Source organism: Staurois parvus, unplaced genomic scaffold (assembly GCF_062004578.1).
Source record: "Staurois parvus isolate SC_StPar_1 unplaced genomic scaffold, SC_StPar_1.0 ptg000686l, whole genome shotgun sequence".
Lineage (NCBI taxonomy): Eukaryota > Metazoa > Chordata > Amphibia > Anura > Ranidae > Staurois > Staurois parvus.
This window is the reverse complement of record NW_028318482.1, coordinates 4,844,952-4,871,838: the sequence shown is the minus strand read 5'-3', so window position 1 is coordinate 4,871,838 and position 26,887 is coordinate 4,844,952. Positions and strand designations below refer to the sequence as shown.

Here is a 26,887-nt window from a genome sequence, read left to right as displayed (position 1 = left end):
GCATAGAAAACAAACAGTTTTAGGTGATGGCCTTTCTTCATCCCATCTATGATACCAAGGAGCAGCACTAAGAGATCCTTTCCAAAGGTCATTCCACTTATGTTAATATTGTCTACCACCCCATCCAGAAGGGTCGAATAAGGGGGCACATCCACACCATATGAATAAAAGTAACTGGCTCAACTTAACATTGTGTGCATAATGGACTAGTTGTTGTGTAGGTAGTAGGGAGCCTGTGTGGAGTATAGTAGACTCTATGTAGAAACTTTAGCTATCCTATCCTTTGCTGAAATCATATAAGGAAGATGACTTTGTTAGCAGCTATCTCAGTCATCATTTGTAAGACCAGCTATGGCTTCCTTCCATTTTTAGAAAATCTCAGGCAGTTTAGAGATATGGGAAAGTGAGAGTCGCAGGTATAGAGAAGATAGGGGCTTCCCGATCACGCTTGAAGTGAGGAATTTTGTCCCAACTGCATGTCTTGCTGAAATCAGAAAAACATCCAGTTGGGTAACAGTATAGGTAAAGGTAATAATGTCCTGACCAGTTGAGTAACAGTATAGGTTAGCCCAGACCTATGGATCCAATATCAATTTGATGTGAGAAAGGGTAGGGTTTCCCCAGAGAGGGGTATGTAAAGAGAAAGTGTCTTTGGTGCGATACTTCATTCTAGTTTTATAACATATTATAATAGTGATTTGCATGGGAAGAGTAATATTAGAATGAGACAAAAGGACTCTAAAAACCAGATGACTAAGTGTAACATATGATCACAGAATGGCCGCAGTATTTACGGGGTGTTTTTGCTACTAGAATACTAGCAATAGTGAATTGACATTTTCAGTATCGCATGCGATATGTGGTCATGTGACTGACTTAACTAATGCAATAAGCTTTAGTGAATTGTGCCCAGTAAGAGGCAAATCGTACATTAATCTGAAAAGTCTCTCAGAATATAACCAGCTGAATCTGCAATGTGGGGAATGCTAACTGAGACATCTGCCCCCTCGCTAACCAAACCAGTAATCTCATGTGTTTTCCGCCTTCTCAAATATTTTTCGTTTGCTGTAGTAGCTTTTTTTGTGGTAAAAGTATAGAGGAAGCAAATGTCTCTGTACACGTTTTCTAAAGAATCATACAGTAAGTTTGTGGATCCTGAGTTTGTGCATAGGTCATTTCTAGGGTACAGGCTTCCATTTTCACTCCACTAAGTGCATCCCTCACCACTTCTGTTGGGACAGAGTCAGGATTAAAAAGGTGTGTACACTGCAGCGTTAGTGTTGCCTCACATTGCGGTGAGGAAAAATAATGCTTTCTGCAGAGCTTGGCAGGCGTTGACACTTTGCAACTGTCTCCATTCATGTCTATTGAAACGCACAACAAGCGCGCCGTAAAAGTACTGTAAACACGCCTATGGCGTTTACTGCGGGTTTAAGGTGTAGCTGCATAGTGACAACAGAGATCATTTCCAATTTCAGCCTTTTTAAAAAAAAACACACATTACCGGGTGTTTGAGGAGCGTTGCCTGACGCGTCTTTGGATGCCCACGCAACATGTCCAAGACGCTCATTTGAAAGATCCCTTATACACATCTTGGTGTGTGTATCTACTCTGTTGCATTTGCAATACTGATATGACCGCGTGTGTCCCGACTAACATTAGCATGTAGAAATCCCTTACAGAAGCATACACAAGAAAAGAAAGTAAAATTGCTATGGGCAGTATGTGTGGGAGAGGAACTTTGCTATACAATCAGACATTGAGGAGGTGCTGCATTAGCAATGGGAGTGTAAAGCTGACTGTAAGCAGTACGCTTTCAATAATGTTGACAGGAAAAAGGCTCAAAGGAGAGCTGAATGAGTGTAGAAAGGATCCAGTACTTTTCTCTTTTTATAGTTCAGGAAGGATACTGGAGTACTTGGTATTGGAGGGACCATCCCTTATACTGGCATTGGTACAGCGAACAGAGGTGTGTATGCTGGGGACAGGATGCAGAGGAATAAAACACTGCTAGAACATAAAATTTAGCACTAGAGGCAGAATTCACCACGTGAGAGTTAAAGGGACGATTAGCTTTAATACTATATATATTAGTATTCTTATACAAACTATACATTTATTGACAACCATACATACAGCATGCTGAGGTCTATTCCTTTAAATAACTTGAGACATTTGTTCATTTAATTAGGACAGTTCAAGTGACACTAAACCCTGGTTTTAAAAAAAATCCATTCAGGTATGGATTCTTAGCTTCCATCAAATTGCCAAATTCATTTAATTTGCAGCTGTGATCTGACTTCCTGTTAGAGGGTGTCTACATTCAATCTCTGTAGTCTCACTGTATGTAGGAACATAGTCACCCTCTCTTGCTTGCTCCGGAGATGGACTACAGACTAAGGGATGTACAGTAAATACCTAGAGCAGTGCACGACCACAACTAACCACTTCCTGGCCGCCCTATAGTAGATATACTGCTACAGGGCAGCAGGGGTGCGCAAAATCATGTATATACTGTATATGATGCTGCATTTCCGGGTAGGGGGCGCCACCGTTCGCGGTCACGGCTGTCAATCACCGTGTCCCAGCAGGTGATTACATGCCGGCGCCTGGTGATTACCAAGGATCTCTGATGGGGAAAAGGGCTGCTTTGTTTACTAACAGTCCTCCTTCCTGTCGGCTCGGGCACACTGCTCTGGATGGCTGTGCACAGCGCATCCAATGCTCTGTGTCCGCTCTGCAGCAGTGGAGCGGACACAGACCTGTCATCCACTTGCTCAGCGGGATCAGCAGAGATCACCTCTTGGGGGGAACTGGTGCTCTAGAGCACCGGACGCCACTGGATCTCTCACTGGACCAAATGTGGCGGACTCCTGACACCCCAACTGGGTATCTCTGCCAAGAAGTTGCTTCCCAGGCTCTTTGTCAGGGAAGATCGCCGCGGTGCACGAATCTGCGCATGCGCGGGATCCTGAAAAGGCATACAGGCGTGCAGGCACTAGGACCAAGGCGCGAACGGCGGCACTTGCGGCTCATGGGGGCGCGCCTGTCACCAATGACGGCGCTGGGCGGGCTATTTAAACAGGCCACAGCAGGATCCAAATTGCCATATTGTCTAATTCCCTTGACTGAGATTCCTGACTCTGAGTTGTTTCCTGTTGCCGAACCCAGCCTGCTCCTGACTACTGTTGACCTTCTCCTGCCCTGACCCTTGGCTTGTCTCTGGATATTCTTCTGCCTGCTCCTGATCATTTTTGGACCTCCTGTTGCTAAACCTGGCCTGTGACCCGACTATCCACCTGCCTGCTGCTCTGGTCTGCTCTGCCTCCTCGGATACCAAACCCGGCTCGCCTGACTCCGCTACTTGCCTCACGGTGCATCCGCATCCAGTCATCCTGCACAGTTTCATCCGCATCCTGCTCTGGTCTGCTCTGCCTCTTCACGTCAGGCTCACTACTAAGGTACGTGACACTAGCTGTCTCCTCTACCACAGCTGGGCATACCTGGGGGCCGCGACCTGGTCTCAGCCTGCTCCAAGTCCATCCCCACCATCAGGGGCTCTGGTGAACAAGCAGACTGGGGCTTAGACCCCGCGCCCTAGGGAACCCCAAACTGTGGACCTATAGAGCTACCACCAGAGTCCGCGACACTCTTGAACATGAGACAAGTGGCTATAGCTGTATCTACTAGAGATGAGCGAAGTATTCAAAAATTCGATTCGACTGATTCGGCGAATTCGTGGAAAAATTTCGATTCGAGTCGAATATATTCGCTGTGAATTTAACTTAAAAAAGGGTGTTTCTAGGCTTCAGAGAGACTTAATATTAGTGCAGAACACTGTACCTTTAATTTAAATGCCCTTGGAGTCTGCTGGGGAAGAGAAATAATACTGTCAGTCAGTATGACATGCAGATGAGTGCCGTCGATCTTAGAATCACCGCACACTTCACTCATTTGGGCAGTCACGGGGCCAAAACCAGAGTGTGGAGCCACAGTGTGGCGGTGGAGGCAGCAGCAATGGGAGGCCATACAGCACCCTATGACAAAAATGGAAACCACCAGCAGTGTGAGGAGACCTGAAAGTGGCACATGGCAGAGTGTGGCGATAGAGACAGCAGCAATGGGAGGCCGTACAGGGACCCATGACACACTCTGGACCTGGCAGCAGCATGAGGAGGCGGTACAGGGGCCCATGACAGATTACGGGCCTGGCAGCAGCATGAGGAGTCGGTACGGGGGCCCATGGCAGATTACGGGCCTGGCAGCAGCAATGGGAGGCCGTACAGGGACCCATGACACACTCTGGACCTGGCAGCAGCATGGGGAGGCGGTACAGGGGCCCATGAAAGATTACGGGCCTGGCAGCAGCATGAGGAGTCGGTACGGGGGCCCATGACACACTCTGGACCTGGCAGCAGCATGAGGAGGCGGTACAGGGGCGCATGACAGATTACGAGCCTGGCAGCAGCAACTTGGACAGGAGGACGTTCAGCTTCTGCACCGTCGGGTGCGTGCTCGCAAACTGTTGTCTCTTGGAAACGGATTCCAAGAAAGACTGCTGACGGAATCCGTGAAGAGGAGTAGCAGGAGAAGGAGCATCTGAACGAGCGGAATATGCCAACAAGCGACAACAGGGGCCCATGACAGATTACGGGCCTGGCAGCAGCATGAGGAGTCGGTACGGGGGCCCATGGCAGATTAGGGGCCTGGCAGCAGCTATGGGAGGCCCGTAATCTGCCAGCACCCTATGACAAAAAATGGAACCCACCAGCAGTGTGAGGAGACCTGAAAGTGGCACATGGCAGAGTGTGGCGATGGAGACAGCAGCAATGGGAGGCCGTACAGGGACCCATGAGAGACTCTGGACCTGGCAGCAGCATGAGGAGGCGGTATAGGGGCCCATGGCAGATTAGGGGCCTGGCAGCAGCTATGGGAGGCCCGTAATCTGCCAGCACCCTATGACAAAAAATGGAACACACCAGCAGTGTGAGGAGACCTGAAAGTGGCACATGTTTGGGGCATGATTCATGGCAGATTTAGTCAGTTGTGTCAGGAACTGGTGGTTTGAAATCCAGACTAATCCACGCCTGATTCATTTTCACAAACGTGAGTCTCTCCACACTTTGGGTGGACAGTCGTGTCCTCCGCGGAGTTGCAATACCTCCTGCCGCACTAAACACGCGCTCCGATGCCACGCTACTGGCCGGGCATGACAGCCTTTCAAGGGCAAATTCAGCTAGTTGGGGCCAAAGGTCAAGTTTCGTTGCCCAGTAGTCAAGGGGATTGTCTACCTCGGTTGGCAGGGTGCTGTCCAATTAGGCCCAAGCCTGTTGTTTGAGGTCCTGCTCCAGGTCCACCTGATGCTGCTGCTGCTGCTGCTGCGGCTGGTTAGTAGTTTCCTCACTGCGCTGGTGAAGAAAGCTACTCATCATCGACTGCAGACTGAGGCAGCTGCTGCTGGTGGAGCTGCCACTGCTCCTACCACCCCACCCCTCCCCTGCTGCCATGGCAGCGGAACGTGAGCGCACAGGGCCCACAGTGTCTGAGGATGGACGTTGGCGCAGACAGGCAGAGACCAGCTGACTACATAGGTGGTTTTTATAGTACGTTATTTTGGCCTCCCTCTCTGCAGGTGTGAAAAAGGCCACCATTTTTGAATGGTAGCGAGGGTCCAACAAGGTGGACAGCCAAAAGTCATCCCTCTGTCTAATGGTTATTATTCGGCTGTCGCTACGCAAGCAAGCGAGCATGCTATGGGCCATTTGTGCCAAGGAATGCGAGGGACTCCCTGCCTCCATCTCCACAGCATACTGCCACGGTGCGTCTGGGTCCTCTGTCTCCTCTTCCTCCTCCTCTACCAGATGCTCCTGCTCCTCCACTCCTGTCCGCTGAGTGGAAAAACCACCCATTTCACTCAATAATTCCTGAGCACCAATGTCCTCCTCTACCTCCTCCTCTTCTTCCTGTCCTGCCCCCACAGGGGTCATGTGGCGTTGAGATCTGTGCGCCACGTCTACCGCACCCTGACCAGCCATTGTTAACAGCATTTGTTCCAGGACGTGCAACAGAGGAATGACGTCGTTCATCCCATAGTCCTGCCGACTCACGAATAGCGTGGCCTCCTCAAAGGGCCTGAGCAAGCGCAGGTGTCACGCATGAGCTGCCAATGGCTGACATCTAAGTTACACAGGGAGTACCTTTATCTGCTTTTAACATCAGGAAATCTGTGATGGCCTTTTGCTGTTCGTAAAGGCGGTCTAACATATGTAGGGTTGAATTCCACCTTGTTGCAACGTCACAGCATGAGGAGTCGGTATAGGGGCCCATGGCAGATTAGGGGCCTGGCAGCAGCTATGGGAGGCCCGTAATCTGCCAGCACCCTATGACAAAAAATGGAACACACCAGCAGTGAGAGGAGACCTGAAAGTGGCACATGGCAGAGTGTGGCGATGGAGACAGCAGCAATGGGAGGCCGTACAGGGACCCATGACAGACTCTGGACCTGGCAGCAGCATGAGGAGGCGGTATATAGGGGCCTATGGCAGATTAGGGGCCTGGCAGCAGCTATGGGAGGCCCGTAATCTGCCAGCACCCTATGTCAAAAAATTCAACACACCAGCAGTGTGAGGAGACCTGAAAGTGGCACATGGCAGAGTGTGGCGATGGAGACAGCAGCAATGGGAGGCCGTACAGGGACCCATGACAGACTCTGGACTTGGCAGCAGCATGAGGAGGCGGTATATAGGGGCCCATGGCAGATTAGGGGCCTGGCAGCAGCTATGGGAGGCCCGTAATCTGCCAGCACCCTATGTCAAAAAATTCAACACACCAGCAGTGTGAGGAGACCTGAAAGTGGCACATGGCAGAGTGTGGCGATGGAGACAGCAGCAATGGGAGGCCGTACAGGGACCCATGACAGACTCTGGACTTGGCAGCAGCATGAGGAGGCGGTATATAGGGGCCCATGGCAGATTAGGGGCCTGGCAGCAGCTATAGGAGGCCCGTAATCTGCCAGCACCCTATGTCAAAAAATTCAACACACCAGCAGTGTGTGAGGAGACCTGAAAGTGGCACATGGCAGAGTGTGGCGATGGACACAGCAGCAATGGGAGGCCGTACAGGGACCCATGACAGACTCTGGACTTGGCAGCAGCATGAGGAGGCGGTATATAGGGGCCTATGGCAGATTAGGGGCCTGGCAGCAGCTATAGGAGGCCCGTAATCTGCCAGCACCCTATGTCAAAAAATTCAACACACCAGCAGTGTGTGAGGAGACCTGAAAGTGGCACATGGCAGAGTGTGGCGATGGAGACAGCAGCAATGGGAGGCCATACAGGGACCCATGACAGACTCTGGACTTGGCAGCAGCATGAGGAGGCGGTATATAGAGGCCTATGGCAGATTAGGGGCCTGGCAGCAGCTATAGGAGGCCCGTAATCTGCCAGCACCCTATGTCAAAAAATTCAACACACCAGCAGTGTGTGAGGAGACCTGAAAGTGGCACATGGCAGAGTGTGGCGATGGAGACAGCAGCAATGGGAGGCCGTACAGGGACCCATGACAGACTCTGGACTTGGCAGCAGCATGAGGAGGCGGTATATAGGGGCCTATGGCAGATTAGGGGCCTGGCAGCAGCTATAGGAGGCCCGTAATCTGCCAGCACCCTATGTCAAAAAATTCAACACACCAGCAGTGTGTGAGGAGACCTGAAAGTGGCACATGGCAGAGTGTGGCGATGGAGACAGAAGCAATGGGAGGCCGTACAGGGACCCATGACAGACTCTGGACTTGGCAGCAGCATGAGGAGGCGGTATATAGGGGCCTATGGCAGATTAGGGGCCTGGCAGCAGCTATAGGAGGCCCGTAATCTGCCAGCACCCTATGTCAAAAAATTCAACACACCAGCAGTGTGAGGAGACCTGAAAGTGGCACATGGCAGAGTGTGGCGATGGAGACAGCAGCAATGGGAGGCCGTACAGGGACCCATGACAGACTCTGGACTTGGCAGCAGCATGAGGAGGCGGTATATAGGGGCCCATGGCAGATTAGGGGCCTGGCAGCAGCTATGGGAGGCCCGTAATCTGCCAGCACCCTATGTCAAAAAATTCAACACACCAGCAGTGTGTGAGGAGACCTGAAAGTGGCACATGGCAGAGTGTGGCAATGGAGACAGCAGCAATGGGAGGCCGTACAGGGACCCATGAGAGACTCTGGACCTGGCAGCAGCATGAGGAGGCGGTATATAGGGGCCTATGGCAGATTAGGGGCCTGGCAGCAGCTATAGGAGGCCCGTAATCTGCCAGCACCCTATGTCAAAAAATGGAACACACCAGCAGTGTGAGGAGACCTGAAAGTGGCACATGGCAGAGTGTGGCGATGGAGACAGCAGCAATGGGAGGCCGTACAGGGACCCATGACAGACTCTGGACTTAGCAGCAGCATGAGGAGGCGGTATATAGGGGCCTATGGCAGATTAGGGGCCTGGCAGCAGCTATAGGAGGCCCGTAATCTGCCAGCACCCTATGTCAAAAAATTCAACACACCAGCAGTGTGAGGAGACCTGAAAGTGGCACATGGCAGAGTGTGGCGATGGAGACAGCAGCAATGGGAGGCTGTACAGGGACCCATGACAGACTCTGGACTTGGCAGCAGCATGAGGAGGCGGTATATAGGGGCCCATGGCAGATTAGGGGCCTGGCAGCAGCTATAGGAGGCCCGTAATCTGCCAGCACCCTATGTCAAAAAATTCAACACACCAGCAGTGTGAGGAGACCTGAAAGTGGCACATGGCAGAGTGTGGCGATGGAGACAGCAGCAATGGGAGGCCGTACAGGGACCCATGACAGACTCTGGACTTGGCAGCAGCATGAGGAGGCGGTATATAGGGGCCTATGGCAGATTAGGGGCCTGGCAGCAGCTATAGGAGGCCCGTAATCTGCCAGCACCCTATGTCAAAAAATTCAACACACCAGCAGTGTGTGAGGAGACCTGAAAGTGGCACATGGCAGAGTGTGGCGATGGAGACAGCAGCAATGGGAGTCCGTACAGGGACCCATGACAGACTCTGGACTTGGCAGCAGCATGAGGAGGCGGTATATAGGGGCCTATGGCAGATTAGGGGCCTGGCAGCAGCTATAGGAGGCCCGTAATCTGCCAGCACCCTATGTCAAAAAATTCAACACACCAGCAGTGTGTGAGGAGACCTGAAAGTGGCACATGGCAGAGTGTGGCGATGGAGACAGCAGCAATGGGAGGCCGTACAGGGACCCATGACAGACTCTGGACTTGGCAGCAGCATGAGGAGGCGGTATATAGGGGCCTATGGCAGATTAGGGGCCTGGCAGCAGCTATAGGAGGCCCGTAATCTGCCAGCACCCTATGTCAAAAATTTCAACACACCAGCAGTGTGAGGAGACCTGAAAGTGGCACATGGCAGAGTGTGGCGATGGAGACAGCAGCAATGGGAGGCCGTACAGGGACCCATGACAGACTCTGGACTTGGCAGCAGCATGAGGAGGCGGTATATAGGGGCCCATGGCAGATTAGGGGCCTGGCAGCAGCTATGGGAGGCCCGTAATCTGCCAGCACCCTATGTCAAAAAATTCAACACACCAGCAGTGTGTGAGGAGACCTGAAAGTGGCACATGGCAGAGTGTGGCGATGGAGACAGCAGCAATGGGAGGCCGTACAGGGACCCATGAGAGACTCTGGACCTGGCAGCAGCATGAGGAGGCGGTATATAGGGGCCTATGGCAGATTAGGGGCCTGGCAGCAGCTATAGGAGGCCCGTAATCTGCCAGCACCCTATGTCAAAAAATTCAACACACCAGCAGTGTGAGGAGACCTGAAAGTGGCACATGGCAGAGTGTGGCGATGGAGACAGCAGCAATGGGAGGCCGTACAGGGACCCATGACAGACTCTGGACTTGGCAGCAGCATGAGGAGGCGGTATATAGGGGCCTATGGCTGATTAGGGGTTTGGCAGCAGCTATAGGAGGCCCGTAATCTGCCAGCACCCTATGTCAAAAAATTCAACACACCAGCAGTGTGAGGAGACCTGAAAGTGGCACATGGCAGAGTGTGGCGATGGAGACAGCAGCAATGGGAGGCCGTACAGGGACCCATGACAGACTCTGGACTTGGCAGCAGCATGAGGAGGCGGTATATAGGGGCCTATGGCAGATTAGGGGCCTGGCAGCAGCTATAGGAGGCCCGTAATCTGCCAGCACCCTATGTCAAAAAATTCAACACACCAGCAGTGTGTGAGGAGACCTGAAAGTGGCACATGGCAGAGTGTGGCGATGGAGACAGCAGCAATGGGAGGCCGTACAGGGACCCATGACAGACTCTGGACTTGGCAGCAGCATGAGGAGGCGGTATATAGGGGCCTATGGCAGATTAGGGGCCTGGCAGCAGCTATAGGAGGCCCGTAATCTGCCAGCACCCTATGTCAAAAAATTCAACACACCAGCAGTGTGAGGAGACCTGAAAGTGGCACATGGCAGAGTGTGGCGATGGAGACAGCAGCAATGGGAGGCCGTACAGGGACCCATGACAGACTCTGGACTTGGCAGCAGCATGAGGAGGCGGTATATAGAGGCCTATGGCAGATTAGGGGCCTGGCAGCAGCTATTGGAGGCCCGTAATCTGCCAGCACCCTATGTCAAAAAATTCAACACACCAGCAGTGTGTGAGGAGACCTGAAAGTGGCACATGGCAGAGTGTGGCGATGGAGACAGCAGCAATGGGAGGCCGTACAGGGACCCATGACAGACTCTGGACTTGGCAGCAGCATGAGGAGGCGGTATATAGGGGCCTATGGCAGATTAGGGGCCTGGCAGCAGCTATAGGAGGCCCGTAATCTGCCAGCACCCTATGTCAAAAAATTCAACACACCAGCAGTGTGAGGAGACCTGAAAGTGGCACATGGCAGAGTGTGGCGATGGAGACAGCAGCAATGGGAGGCCGTACAGGGACCCATGACAGACTCTGGACTTGGCAGCAGCATGAGGAGGCGGTATATAGGGGCCCATGGCAGATTAGGGGCCTGGTAGCAGCTATAGGAGGCCCGTAATCTGCCAGCACCCTATGTCAAAAAATTCAACACACCAGCAGTGTGAGGAGACCTGAAAGTGGCACATGGCAGAGTGTGGCGATGGAGACAGCAGCAATGGGAGGCCGTACAGGGACCCATGACAGACTCTGGACTTGGCAGCAGCATGAGGAGGCGGTATATAGGGGCCTATGGCAGATTAGGGGCCTGGCAGCAGCTATAGGAGGCCCGTAATCTGCCAGCACCCTATGTCAAAAAATTCAACACACCAGCAGTGTGTGAGGAGACCTGAAAGTGGCACATGGCAGAGTGTGGCGATGGAGACAGCAGCAATGGGAGGCCGTACATGGACCCATGACAGACTCTGGACTTGGCAGCAGCATGAGGAGGCGGTATATAGGGGCCTATGGCAGATTAGGGGCCTGGCAGCAGCTATAGGAGGCCCGTAATCTGCCAGCACCCTATGTCAAAAAATTCAACACACCAGCAGTGTGAGGAGACCTGAAAGTGGCACATGGCAGAGTGTGGCGATGGAGACAGCAGCAATGGGAGGCCGTACAGGGACCCATGACAGACTCTGGACTTGGCAGCAGCATGAGGAGGCGGTATATAGGGGCCTATGGCAGATTAGGGGCCTGGCAGCAGCTATAGGAGGCCCGTAATCTGCCAGCACCCTATGTCAAAAAATTCAACACACCAGCAGTGTGTGAGGAGACCTGAAAGTGGCACATGGCAGAGTGTGGCGATGGAGACAGCAGCAATGGGAGGCCGTACATGGACCCATGACAGACTCTGGACTTGGCAGCAGCATGAGGAGGCGGTATATAGGGGCCTATGGCAGATTAGGGGCCTGGCAGCAGCTATAGGAGGCCCGTAATCTGCCAGCACCCTATGTCAAAAAATTCAACACACCAGCAGTGTGAGGAGACCTGAAAGTGGCACATGGCAGAGTGTGGCGATGGAGACAGCAGCAATGGGAGGCCGTACAGGGACCCATGACAGACTCTGGACTTGGCAGCAGCATGAGGAGGCGGTATATAGAGGCCTATGGCAGATTAGGGGCCTGGCAGCAGCTATAGGAGGCCCGTAATCTGCCAGCACCCTATGTCAAAAAATTCAACACACCAGCAGTGTGTGAGGAGACCTGAAAGTGGCACATGGCAGAGTGTGGCGATGGAGACAGCAGCAATGGGAGGCCGTACAGGGACCCATGACAGACTCTGGACTTGGCAGCAGCATGAGGAGGCGGTATATAGGGGCCTATGGCAGATTAGGGGCCTGGCAGCAGCTATAGGAGGCCCGTAATCTGCCAGCACCCTATGTCAAAAAATTCAACACACCAGCAGTGTGAGGAGACCTGAAAGTGGCACATGGCAGAGTGTGGCGATGGAGACAGCAGCAATGGGAGGCCGTACAGGGACCCATGACAGACTCTGGACTTGGCAGCAGCATGAGGAGGCGGTATATAGGGGCCCATGGCAGATTAGGGGCCTGGTAGCAGCTATAGGAGGCCCGTAATCTGCCAGCACCCTATGTCAAAAAATTCAACACACCAGCAGTGTGAGGAGACCTGAAAGTGGCACATGGCAGAGTGTGGCGATGGAGACAGCAGCAATGGGAGGCCGTACAGGGACCCATGACAGACTCTGGACTTGGCAGCAGCATGAGGAGGCGGTATATAGGGGCCTATGGCAGATTAGGGGCCTGGCAGCAGCTATAGGAGGCCCGTAATCTGCCAGCACCCTATGTCAAAAAATTCAACACACCAGCAGTGTGTGAGGAGACCTGAAAGTGGCACATGGCAGAGTGTGGCGATGGAGACAGCAGCAATGGGAGGCCGTACATGGACCCATGACAGACTCTGGACTTGGCAGCAGCATGAGGAGGCGGTATATAGGGGCCTATGGCAGATTAGGGGCCTGGCAGCAGCTATAGGAGGCCCGTAATCTGCCAGCACCCTATGTCAAAAAATTCAACACACCAGCAGTGTGAGGAGACCTGAAAGTGGCACATGGCAGAGTGTGGCGATGGAGACAGCAGCAATGGGAGGCCGTACAGGGACCCATGAGAGACTCTGGACCTGGCAGCAGCATGAGGAGGCGGTATATAGGGGCCCATGGCAGATTAGGGGCCTGGCAGCAGCTATGGGAGGCCCGTAATCTGCCAGCACCCTATGACAAAAAATGGAACACACCAGCAGTGTGTGAGGAGACCTGAAAGTGGCACATGTTTGAGGCATGATTCATGGCGGATTTAGTCAGTTGTGTCAGGAACTGGTGGTTTGAAATCCAGACTAATCCACGCCTGATTCATTTTCACAAACGTGAGTCTCTCCACACTTTGGGTGGACAGTCGTGTCCTCCGCGGAGTTACAATACCTCCTGCCGCACTAAACACGCGCTCCGATGCCACGCTACTGGCCGGGCATGACAGCCTTTCAAGGGCAAATTCAGCTAGTTGGGGCCAAAGGTCAAGTTTCGTTGCCCAGTAGTCAAGGGGATTGTCTACCTCGGTTGGCAGGGTGCTTTCCAAGTAGGCCCAAGCCTGTTGTTTGAGGTCCTGCTCCAGGTCCACCTGATGCTGCTGCTGCTGCTGCGGCTGGTTAGTAGTTTCCTCACTGCGCTGGTGAAGAAAGCTACTCATCATCGACTGCAGACTGAGGCAGCCGCTGCTGGTGGAGCTGCCACTGCTCCTACCACCCCACCCCTCCCCTGCTGCCATGGCAGCGGAACGCGAGCTCACAGGGCCCACAGTGTCTGAGGATGGACGTTGGCGCACAAAGGCAGAGACCAACTGACTACATAGGTGGTTTTTATAGTACGTTATTTTGGCCTCCCTCTCAGCAGGTGTGAAAAAGGCCACCATTTTTGAACGGTAGCGAGGGTCCAACAAGGTGGACAGCCAAAAGTCATCCCTCTGTCTGATGGTTATTATTCGGCTGTCGCTACGCAAGCAACCGAGCATGCTATGGGCCATTTGTGCCAAGGAATGCGAGGAACTCCCTGCCTTCATCTCCACAGCATACTGCCACAGTGCGTCTGGGTCCTCTGTCTCCTCCTCCTCCTCCTCTACCAGATGCTCCTGCTCCTCCACTCCTGTCCGCTGAGTGGAAAAACCACCCATTTCACTCAATAATTCCTGAGCACAAATGTCCTCCTCTACCTCCTCCTCTTCTTCCTGTCCTGCCCCCACAGGGGTCATGTGGCGTTGAGATCTGTGCGCCACGTCTACCGCACCCTGACCAGCCATTGTTAACAGCATTTGTTCCAGGACGTGCAACAGAGGAATGACGTCGTTCATCCCATAGTCCTGCCGACTCACGAATAGCGTGGCCTCCTCAAAGGGCCTGAGCAAGCGGCAGGTGTCACGCATGAGCTGCCAATGGCTGACATCAAAGTTACACAGGGGAGTACCTTTATCCGCTTGTAACATCAGGAAATCGGTGATGGCCTTTCGCTGTTCGTAAAGGCGGTCTAACATGTGTAGGGTTGAATTCCACCTTGTTGCAACGTCGCAGATCAGGCGATGCTGTGCAATTCCGTTCTGCCGCTGCAGCTCAAGGAGGGTGTGCTTTGCGGTGTAGGAATGGCTGAAATGCATGCAAAGTTTACGTGACATTTTAAGGATGTCTTGCAGTGGGATGGTGGATTTTAGGAACCGCTTGACAACCAGATTGAACACGTGAGCCATGCATGGCGCATGGCACAACCTTCCTTGACGCAGAGCAGACAACATGTTCTTTCCGTTGTCGGTCAACATGGTTCCGATTTTGAGTTTGCGCGGAGACAGCCATCTGTCGATTTCTCTGTTCATTACACTGAGAAGTTCCTCCCCTGTGTGACTACGTTCGCCAAGGCATACCAGGTGCAGCACAGCGTGACACCATTGCGCCCTGCACATGTGATATGCCGGTCGGGTAATGGGACTTGGCACGGGGGTGGCGGCTGAGGACACGGCGGAAGAAGAGGTGGTATAGGCGGACATCTTTGCCGGACCAAGGACGTGCAAACGTGGAGGCAAAAGCGGCGTGACCTGTCCAAGTTGCTGGTGCGGCTGTGACGGCACCACGTTCACCCAGTGGGCCGTAAATGACATGTACTGTCCCTGACCGTAGTTACAGCTCCACACGTCGGCGCTGCTGTGCACTTTGGCAGAGACCGACATGCTCAAAGACTGGCCCACCATCTCTTCTACATGTGAATGCAGGGCTGGCACTGCCTTTTTGGCGAAGAAATGACGGCTTGGCACTCTCCACCGCGGCGCGGCACAAGCCATCATTTCTCGGAAAGGTGCTGAGTCCACCACTTGGAAAGGGAGGGACTGCAGCACCAGCAACTTGGACAGGAGGACGTTCAGCTTTTGCACCGTCGGGTGCGTGCTCGCAAACTGTTGTCTCTTGGAAACGGATTCCAAGAAAGACTGCTGACGGAATCCGTGAAGAGGAGTAGCAGGAGAAGGAGCATCTGAACGAGCGGAAGATGCCAACGAGCGACAACTCCCCTCAGCAGAGGTGTTGGAGCCTTGACTGGCTGATGGAGGGCGATTGACGTCAGGTGACGGAGCAAGTAACGGAGCGGGTGATGGAGCGGGGGCTGGGGCGGGCAGAACCGCCGTATCTTTATCACGGTTTTCCCAGGCCACCAAATGGCGACGCTGCATATGCTGCCGCAACGCTGTAGTCCCAACATGGGCCCCCTGGCCACGCTTGACTTTCTGGCCACATAGTCGACATACGGCTACGTTTACTTCCTCGGGCGGCTTGACAAAAAATTGCCACACCGCCGAGTAGGAAACTTTGCCCCCGATACTCCTCACTGGCTGACTGCTGCTTCCTCCGTGCACACCGGCACCAATACTGGCCGTGGTGGTAGGCTGCAGTGGAGCTGGTGCTCTACTCCGTGGCCGTTTGGCTCCACTGACACTGCTGCGACCCTGCTGCTGTCTCCTGGGCAACCCACCGACTGTTTTGCTCGCTGCCAAGCTGCCACCCTCTTCTCCTGATGATGCGGAAGAAATTGCCTGATGACGACGAGGCTGCCAAGTGCGATCAACCTCCTCATCATCAAGTAGGGTCTCCGCCTCACTACTAGCCCCCTCGGCTGCGTCTGGGTCAGGAGACAGACCTGTCTCTAGACCGGCTACCGAGCCACTCTCCTCGCCACTACTTCTTCGCCTGGCTGCTGAAAAGGCGGATGTCTCCCCCCGTTCCTGACCGCCCTCTGTTAGCTCTTCCTCACTGTACAGTGGGGCTGAGCCCACAGCATGCGATACTTCGCTTGGTGAGGGAACACCAAAGGACAGGGGCAGGTAGAGGACACGTGATTTCAGTGGGCTTGGTCCCGGGCCATGCCAACTAACGGTTGTGTCTGACGTACCCACCGACCGTTGGCTGTAGGTGTCAGAGGTGACCTGGGAAGAGGAAGACGAGCGAGCCAACCAATCGACGACGGCAGGGTTGTCGGTGGAGACACGACCGCTGGATGACACCGGGAGCACTGGCCTCTGGCTGCGAATAGTGCTGCCTCGACCCCTTCCTCTGCTGCCACGTCTGCTCGCTCCTAAAACATTGCCTCCTCTGCCACTCCTCTGCATGTTGTCTGACATACTCTTAAATTCAACGATTCTGTGTCCCTGAGTAACAATTCTGTGTCCCTGAGTAACAATTCTGTGTCTGTCCCTGAGTAACAATTCTGTGGCCCTAAGTAACGGTTCTGTGGCCCTCAGTAACAATTCTGTGTCCCTCAGTAACAATTCTGTGTCTGTCCCTGAGTAACAATTATGTGGCCCTAAGTAACGGTTCTGTGGCCCTCAGTAACAATTCTGTGTCCCTGATTAACGTTTATGTGGCCCTAAGTAACGGTTCTGTGGCCCTCAGTAACAATTCTGTGTCCCTGAGTAACAATTCTGTGTCTGTCCGAGTAACAATTCTGTGGCCCTAAGTAACAGTTCTGTGGCCCTCAGTAACAATTCTGTGTCCCTGAGTAACCTTTCTGTGGCCCTAAGTAACAGTTCTGTGGCCCTCAGTAACAATTCTGTGTCCCTGAGTAACAATTCTGTGGCCCTAAGTAACAGTTCTTTGGCCCTCAGTAACAATTCTGTGTCCCTGAGTAACAATTCTGTGGCCCTAAGTAACGGTTCTGTGGCCCTCAGTAACAATTCTGTGTCCCTGAGTAACAATTCTGTGTCTGTCCGAGTAACAATTCTGTGGCCCTAAGTAACAGTTCTGTGGCCCTCAGTAACAATTCTGTGTTCCTAAGTAACAAATCTGTGGCCCTAAGTAACGGTTCTGTGGCCCTCAGTAACAATTCTGTGTCCCTAAGTAACAATTCTGTGGCCCTAAGTAACGGTTCTGTGGCCCTCAGTAACAATTCTGTGTCCCTAAGTAACAATTCTGTGGCCCTAAGTAACGGTTCTGTGGCCCTCAGTAACAATTCTGTGTCCCTCAGTAACAATTCTGTGTCCCTCAGTAACAATTCTGTGTCTGTCCCTGATTAACGTTTACGTGGCCCTAAGTAACGGTTCTGTGGCCCTCAGTAACAATTCTGTGTCCCTGATTAACGTTTCTGTGGCCCTAAGTAACGGTTCTGTGGCCCTCAGTAACAATTCTGTGTCCCTCAAGAAACAATTCTGTGTCTGTCCGTGAGTAACAATTCTGTGGCCCTAAGTAATGGTTCTGTGGCCCTCAGTAACAATTCTGTGTCCCTGATTAACGTTTATGTGGCCCTAAGTAACGGTTCTGTGGCCCTCAGTAACAATTCTGTGTCCCTGATTAACGTTTCTGTGGCCCTAAGTAACGGTTCTGTGGCCCTCAGTAACAATTCTGTGTCCCTCAGTAACAATTCTGTGTCTGTCCCTGAGTAACAATTCTGTGGCCCTAAGTAACGGTTCTGTGGCCCTCAGTAACAATTCTGTGTCCCTGATTAACTTTTATGTGGCCCTAAGTAACGGTTCTGTGGCCCTCAGTAACAATTCTGTGTCCCTGATTAACGTTTCTGTGGCCCTCAGTAACAATTCTGTGTCCCTCAGTAACAATTCTGTGTCTGTCCCTGAGTAACAATTCTGTGGCCCTAAGTAACGGTTCTGTGGCCCTCAGTAACAATTCTGTGTCCCTGAGTAACAATTCTGTGGCCCTAAGTAACGGTTGTGGCCCTCAGTAACAATTCTGTGTCCCTCAGTAACAATTCTGTGTCTGTCCCTGAGTAACAATTATGTGGCCCTAAGTAACGGTTATGTTCCCCTCAGTAACAATTCTGTGTCCCTGAGTAACGTTTCTGTGGCCCTAAGTAACGGTTCTGTGGCCCTCAGTAACAATTCTGTGTCCCTGAGTAACAATTCTGTGTCTGTCCCTGAGTAACAATTCTGTGGCCCTAAGTAACAGTTCTGTGGCCCTCAGTAACAATTCTGTGTCCCTGAGTAACGTTTCTGTGGCCCTAAGTAACAATTCTGTGGCCCTCAGTAACAATTCTGTGTCTGTCCCTGAGTAACAATTCTGTGGCCCTAACTAACGTTTCTGTGGCACTAAGTAACAGTTCTGTGGCCCTCAGTAACAATTCTGTGTCCCTGAGTAACGTTTCTGTGGCCCTAACTAACGTTTCTGTGGCCCTCAGTAACAGTTCTGTGGCCCTCAGTAACAATTCTGTGTCTGTCCCTGAGTAACAATTCTGTGGCCCTAACTAACGTTTCTGTGGCCCTCAGTAACAATTCTCTGGCACTCAGTAACAATTCTGTCTGTCCCTGAGTAACAATTCTGTGGCCCTAATAACGTTTCTGTGGCCCTAAGTAACAGTTCTGTGGCCCTCAGTAACAATTCTGTGTCTGTCCCTGAGTAACAATTCTGTGGCCCTAACTAACGTTTCTGTGGCCCTAAGTAACAATTCTCTGGCACTCAGTAACAATTCTGTCTGTCCCTGAGTAACAATTCTGTGGCCCTAATAACGTTTCTGTGGCCCTAAGTAACAGTTCTGTGGCCCTCAGTAACAATTCTGTGTCTGTCCCTGAGTAACAATTCTGTGGCCCTAACTAACGTTTCTGTGGCCCTAAGTAACAATTCTCTGGCACTCAGTAACAATTCTGTCTGTCCCTGAGTAACAATTCTGTGGCCCTAACTAGCGTTTCTTTGGCCCTAAGTAACGATTCTGTGGCCCTCATTAACAATTCTGTGTCCCTGAGTAATGCTTCTCTGTCCCTAAGTAACGTTTCTCTGTCCCCAAGTAACGTTTCTGTGGCCCTAACTCTGTCCCTAATACAGAGCGGTCTGCCTCTCTTGAATGACTGGAGGCAAATGAAGAATTCTAAAATGGCCGCTATTTATAGCTCGACCATTACACAGTGCTGGCTGCCTGGCTGCTGATTGGCTAATGCGATCACATGTCATTAAGGAATGCATTATGGGTCAGCGCGCCTTGTCTGCGCGCCTTCCCAGACATCCCCGCTCCGTCGCCGCACATGTCCGCCGCCATTTTAGGAAAAATTTCGATTCGCGCTTCCGAAGTAGGCTATTTTTCGGATAAAATATAAAATTTAAAATTTAAAATATAAAATTTTCCAATATTCGACTCGAATTCCACTTCGCCTACTTCGATTCGCTCATCTCTAGTATCTACCCCTAGACAACACCAGTTTTTGGAGTAAACTAGAAGAACTGCTTTATTAGAGAAACACATTGAATTTATACAGAAAACCACCAGGTAATAGCTAATCACATTATCATAGACAATGCCCACCCCACAGTCCAGCACTCACATAGGAATACATTATACATACAGTAGGAATCCAAATTCTAAAATGATAGTTCTTTCTGGATAAACTGAAAACACAATAAAACACAGAGTTCTATGGGCAATGGTTCTCCTGCAGCCCCTATCCATGACAGATAAACTTCAAAACATTCCCAGGTGGAATTTCACCTTCTGACATCTTATTACATTTTTTTTCATTCCATTTTTAGCTCTGAAATCATGTTGATTGCTAAAAACGGGCTTGTCTCTCTCAACACCAAAGGGTCATACATCCTAAAAAAAATAGCTATAGCTCTATTTCATGACAAAAAAAAGCAAAACCCAAATAGACTTTTTCCAATAGGAAAATCTCTAGAATGACCAACAAATTCTTCCTGATGGTCTTCTCATCAAAACACATACTCACCTGCCCAGCAAATCCAGCGTTGTCCTGTTGCAATTCACTGTTCTGGAGATATAGCCCGGTCGTCATCTTGGAATTCTTTACTGATAGAGTTGGCTACCACTTCCAGGTTCAAAAGGTAATCCCTATGATGCTTGCTGGGTCACCTTCCAGCTGTTCTGTAGCCTCTGGTGATTCTGTGACATGCTATTCTCACCTAGGTGAGAATGGCTGCAAGGTGGGGCCAGAGACAAATAAAAAAAAAAAAGTAAAAAAAAAAGGAGGGTTGACAGGGAACAAACTCCCTTTTGGGAATGAAGGTCTGCGTTAAATGTGGCTCTAGTTCCCAAACACTTAACTTTTTCGTACCAGACCCTCAAAGCACCCTAAAAACACTAAGCGACCTGCATCTTGTTGACATATAGCGTATACTTCAGCCAGAGGATAAAGATTATGCTTTCTATTTTCCTCCTCGTGCTAAATATACCATAAATATATATTTTTTATCTCTAATGAAGACATCCTCAGCTTACTAGACACCAAAATTCTTCCACAAACATACTCAGATGCTTCTTTAGCTATCACTAGAGATGAGCTCCGCTATTTCTGACAGTTCTCTGACATTCACTCCATACAGCGGTTGAAACATTGTATCTATTTGTTTCCATTTATGGAAACAAATAGATACAATGTTTCAACCGCTGTATGGAGTGAATGTCAGAGAACTGTCAGAAATAGGCTATTTCTGACAGTTCTCTGACATTCAATACTCCATACAGCGGTTGAGGAGTGAATGTCAGAGAACTGTCAGAAATAGCCTATTTCTGACAGTTCTCTGACATTCACTCCATACAGCGGTATGAAAAGAATGAAAAGAAGAAGAAGAAGAATGAAAAGAAGAAGAAGAATGAAAAGAAGAATGAAAAGAAGAAGAGAAGGAATGAAAAGAAGAAGAAGAAGAATGAAAAGAAGAATGAAAAGAAGAAGAAGAATGAAAAGAAGAAGAAGAATGAAAAGAAGAATGAGAAGAATGAAAAGAAGAAGAAGAAGAATGAAAAGAAGAATGAAAAGAAGAAGTAGAATGAAAAGAAGAAGAAGAAGAAGAATGAAAAGAAGAATGAAAAGAAGAAGAAGAATGAAAAGAAGAAGAAGAAGAATGAAAAGAAGAATGAAAAGAAGAATGAGAAAAATGAAAAGATTCTTCTTCTTCTTCTTTTCATTCTTCTTTTCATTCTTCTTCTTCTTTTCATTCTTCTTTTCATTCTTCTCATTCTTCTTTTCATTCTTCTCATTCTTCTTTTCATTCTTCTCATTCTTCTTCTCATTCTTCTTTTCATTCTTCTTCTTCTTTTCATTCTTCTCATTCTTCTTTTCATTCTTCTTCTCATTCTTCTTTTGAAGAAGAAAAGAAGAATGAGAAGAATGAAAAGAAGAATGAAAAGAAGAAGAAGAATGAAAAGAAGAATGAGAAGAAGAATGAAAAGAAGAATGAAAAGAAGAACGAGAAGAATGAAAAGAAGAATGAAAAGAAGAAGTATTCCAGTACAGCAAAAAGTGTATCTGCAGAGAGCTCCGCTATTTCTGACAGTTCTCTGACAGTTCCAGCGGTTGACAGCGGTTGAAACATTGTATCTATTTATTTCCGAATAAAAACATCTGTATCCTAAATGGAAACAAATAGATACAATGTTTCAACCGCTGTACATGTGAAGGAACTGTCAGAGAACTGTCAGAAATAGCGGAGCTCTCTGCAGGGACACTTTTGCCGGCTTATCGGGAAAAATCCGATTCGCGCACCCGAATTATGCAAATATTCGGATTCGACGCGAATCGAATTTTTCCTGAAATTCGAAACGAATTCCACTTCGCCTGGTTCGATTCGCTCATCTCTAGCTATCACCCTTGAGACAAACAATGGTAGCCCTATGCATTTGATTTGACACCTCAACCTGTCTCTGTTAACTGATATCTTAAATAAGGTCTTTAAAATCTCTGACTCTTTATTTGAAAATGACTTAGCCTCTATAAATACTTTCATTTTTGAAGAGGCACACAAATGTACTCTGAGATGGGAATTTATTTCCCTGAGCAAAAAACTTGAGAAAATACATGCAGATCAATAAGATGATCCTTCAAGGGAAATTGTTTTAGCAGGAAAACAACATAAAAACATCTTTGCTGCTTCAAATACTTCGGTACTGATCTGGTCCAGGGCAGAACTATTCTATTTCCTAGAATATAAGTCTAAGAGATATTTTTCTCAAATCCAAAATTTACTAAGAACATGACATCAAAGCCAAAACCCTGGGAGAACACAGAACTGCAAATCATATCACTGAAATAAGTGACAGGAAGGGCAAAAAAACAAGTATCTTTTGAGGCGATTGCTAAAAGATGTATTCATTTCTACCCTAAGCTATATAGCCCTCCCCACAACATAACACTGCATGATTCACAATGGACAGGCTCACTACCCTCCAATCCCCTTCACAAATAATGGCCTCCCGTAGCTGAACGCTTTGGAATCTCAGGTTCTTGAATATCCCATCACTTGAGGAATTTCCACAAACTCCTACAAAATATTTTCTCCCAACATTGCCCCATACTTTCTCAAAGGTTTCAGTTCACTTACCTCAGACTCTGTTACCCCAAACCATGTTAGAACATAAGAGAAAAAGAAGGCACCTTTCAGTGCAATACAACCAATATTCATTTGGAAGACACCAGTTAAAAACGTTCACAGAAGGCATGTGTTTGTCAAGCTCATCAATCCCATATAGATGTGATAGTGGGTCTCCTCTCATGGCTCTCACTAAATCTCATACGCCTGACAACAGCTGTGGGAAGGGTAGAATGCACAAGCAAGATGGCTACCATACTTCTGGGACCACTGTGGAATGCACGCACCGGAAGTAATGTTGACAGGGGTAGTTACGTGTTTTGGAGCATATACAAAGCTCCTTTATGAAACCTGAGCCTTGAGACGAATGACCTTTAATAAATAGGAGACATGGTTGGGGACTGTGTGGCACACAAATCAATGACAATTGAGCTTCATGTGGCTTAGGTAATGCTAAATTAGTTGCTACTTATTTTGTATACCTCTGCCAGCAACCACCCTTCCTGCATCTCCTTGTTCCCCTGTGAGTTTCCAGTAGAATTCAAGCATTCATTTGACTTTACAAAGTGTGTTTTTGGCCAAGTTACTCCTAACTACTCATTGGTCACATCAATACACAATTTCTGCACGCCCATATCTAAGCTGTTCCCACACTGTCCAGACTAAAAATGATCAGCTATGGCTCTCAACAAAAATCAGCTCCGCCCTTTCACAACTCTACCCATCCTCAACCCTGTCCCCATGAAAAACAGTTTAAGTGAGAAGATACAACTGACTAAAATATGCCCGCAGCTACAATATTTTGTTATTGGAGCATAATGCATGTTAGTATGTTATGTACTGCTCAAAGTCCAAAAATCATTCAGCCTCAATAATCCTGCAATTTATATGCTCTAAAAGAAGGCTAACACTACTTACAACTTCTGTGCATGACTGATGCGATTGTAGAGGACATTAATCTGGAAGAGAAGGATGAAAGATGAGTATTCTCAAGCTGCACATTTTATATGTGTACATATTTTTAGATGTGGCTATTGATCATACCTCATATCGCTGAGTTTTCATTTTCTCCATAAGATCAAACTTCTCTGATTCCAGCTGATACATCCAGTCTGTTAGTTCCTTTGCTTTTTCCCTGTCATTTAAAAGAACACTGTTGTAAACAAAGCTGCGCAGTAGCAACATTACTAAAGCTTCTTCATTTTGGTCCCTCTCTAATAGGTTTAAAGGCATTTAAACTTTCAGCCATCTTTAAGTATTTGTTAAACTCCCTTCCTTTTCAGGCCATTTTTCAGGTTGTAGCACTGTGATACTTTGGGGCTGATTTACTAAAGGCAAAAAGATTGTACACTTTGCAAGTGCAGTTGCACTCTGCAAGTATATATGCTGCAGAGCTTATTAAATGAGGAGCAGCTCTGCTAACTTCCATCATTGAATCATGTGTAAGTAAAAGCAGTTTTTTGTCCATGCATGTGATTGGACTTTATTACTGAGCTCAGAAGCAAATGCCCCTACAGAATGCAATTGCACTTGCAAGGTGCAAAGTCTATTTTCTTTTAATAAATCAACCACTTTGACTATACTTTTTTTACTATATAAAAGAAAAAAGACTGACAATTTCGAAAAAACTTAAATAAACTTTAGTCATAAATTTAGGCAAAAATGTATTTTGCTGCATTGCTTTGGTGAAAAAACAGCAAATATATATTATTTAATCTGTGTGAATGTTATAGAGTCTACAAACTATGGTATGTATGTTTGAAATTTGTCAACCCTGATGTTCTCATTCTTTAATGCCGTAAAATGCCAGGGGCAAATACACTATTTTGCCAAAAATATTGGGACTCTGTCCAAAATGAAAACAAAAGTTTTGCCTATAGTTCTACTTTAGGGCAAATAGCCTGTGCAATTTGCAAGTTTCTCCAGAGCTTAGTACATGTTGTAAAGCTTCACTTTACAAAGAATAAACAATCACATGCAAGGAAGTCAGCAGAGCACCCTCTCATTTACTATGCTCTACAACAACTTCACTTGCAAAGTGCTCACTCTGTGCCTTTAGTGAATCAACCCCATTACATGTAGTAAAATATTCTTATTTTCTCCTGTCATTTCGCCAGATTTTTAGAGACTTTTTTTGTGTATATACACCAGTATATACATAATTTGCTGCATAAAGCCCCAATCATTCCAAACATAATACAATGTACATGCATATCACAATGGCCTCATCCTCTGTTAGAACATATGTCATATGTAGTGGGCCATATGTGCCTTTAGTAAATCAACACCGTTATATTTAGTAAATCCACCCCATTACATGTAGTAAAATATGCTTATTTTCTCCTGTCATTTCACCAGATTTTTTAGAGACTTTTTTTGGTTATATATAAGCATATACATCATTTGCTGCAAGAAAAACTCCCAATCACTCCAAACATAATACAATGTACATATCACAATGGTCTAATCCCTTGTTAGAACATACAGTACTATAATGCTCACCTCTATATGAATGGTCAGGGAATATAGCTTAACTTTGGATCACCTATAGCAGTTCCCATTTCTATAAGCCAAGCAAGCCTAGCCTACTGGTACCTGATTGCCCCAAGGACCGCCATGTTCACTGGGCCATGAAGTACAGGAGGCTAAACAAGGGGGTGAACAAAAGAGTTCCTGTAGTTTCAGGAGTGCAGTTGTCTGCAGAGGATGGCTGGGACTGGTGTCTTTCAGGACCATGGTCATTGGGATGTGCAGATAGGTCAGTTCAGATGGCAGGCACAGATGTGGCCCAGGCAGAAGGGAGAAATTTGGTCAATAAACAGTCAAGGTCAGAACAGGTGGTAGGCAGCGGCAACACTGCACTAGTTTGGAGTTGATCAAGAACACTGTTGCTGGCTGCACTAGTCTGGGCCACTGGCAGTGGTGTGGTGGTGATCAGAACACTGTTGCTGGCTGCTCTGGTCTGATGATACAGGGACTGGTATGGCGGCGATCAGGAACACTGTTGCTGGCTTACACTGTTGTGGTGAGACTGGGACTTGTGTGGTGGCAATCACCAGACCAATGCAGCCAGCAACACTGTTGCTGGCTACATTGGTTTGGTGACACTGTGCTAGTGTGGCAGCAATCAGTAACACTGTTGATGGCTTACAGTGGTCTGGTGACGCAGGCCCTGGTGTGGTGGCAAAAAGAGACATTGTTTCTGGCTTACACTGGTCTGGTGACACTGTACTGGTGTGGCAGTGATTAGGAACACTGTTGATAGCTTACAATAGTCTGGTGACACAGGCCCTGGTGTGACGGCAATAAGGAACATTGTTTCTGGAAATGATGTGACCGTGATGAGGAACACTGTTGCTGGCTTGCACTGGGATTGGTGAGGCGGCAATCAGAAACACTGTTGATGGCTTATACTGGTCTGGGGACGCTGGCCCTGATCAGGTGGCGATCAGGAACACTGTTGCTGGTTTGAATGGTCTGTTGACACTGTACTGATATGATAGCAATCTGGGACACTATTGATGGCTACACTGATCTGGTGACACTGTCCCGGGAGTGGCTAGCAATCAGGGACATTGGCTGGCTGCACTGGTACGGTGACACTGTGCTGGTGTGGCTAGACATCAGGGACACTGGCTGGCTACACAGAAACATTGTGTCACCAGAGCAGCCAGTGAGTGTCCCTGATCACTAGCCACCCTAAAATAGTGTCACCTAAGTGACTCTGGCCCTAAAAATGTGCCACATATAATTTTTCCATGGTTGCTTAAGTGTTTGCTGCAGGCTGAATCATGCTCTTTTTCTCCTGTTGTTTGGCCTATTCCATTCCTTCATCTACCAAAAATATTTGTGGCTATTGTCTATCTGAAAAAGTGTACTCAAACCATGATTTCTTCATTAAAATGGAACTTCACTCTTTCACTCAACATTGACTATTTTGAATCCTTATACTGCTAGCATTAGTAAACAGGTAGGAAAGTTTATTGTATTTACTGGTTTTAAACAATTTTTTACATTTCTTTAGTTACTTCCTGGTTTCCATGCCTAGGCAAATGATGTCATACATTCCAGAAGTCTTTTAAAATATGTCCTAC

General features: G+C 48.8%; 1 protein-coding gene across 4 annotated transcripts in view; it reads right to left on the bottom strand.

Moving 5' to 3' along the window:
• TNNT1 (troponin T1, slow skeletal type) overlaps nucleotides 1–26,887 on the bottom strand; it is an 89,147-nt gene that overhangs the window by 1,470 nt on the left and 60,790 nt on the right. For 3 of the 4 annotated variants that reach the window (XM_089652588.1, XM_089652587.1, XM_089652590.1), the window contains exons 8-9: nucleotides 23,838–23,928; nucleotides 23,712–23,752 (exon numbers count right to left, since the gene is read on the bottom strand). In XM_089652588.1, coding sequence (XP_089508714.1) covers nucleotides 23,712–23,752; nucleotides 23,838–23,928 — 132 coding nt within the window. Of the gene's footprint in view, nucleotides 1–23,707; nucleotides 23,753–23,837; nucleotides 23,929–26,887 lie in introns of those variants that run through there. The other variant, XM_089652589.1, reaches the window with a different exon arrangement.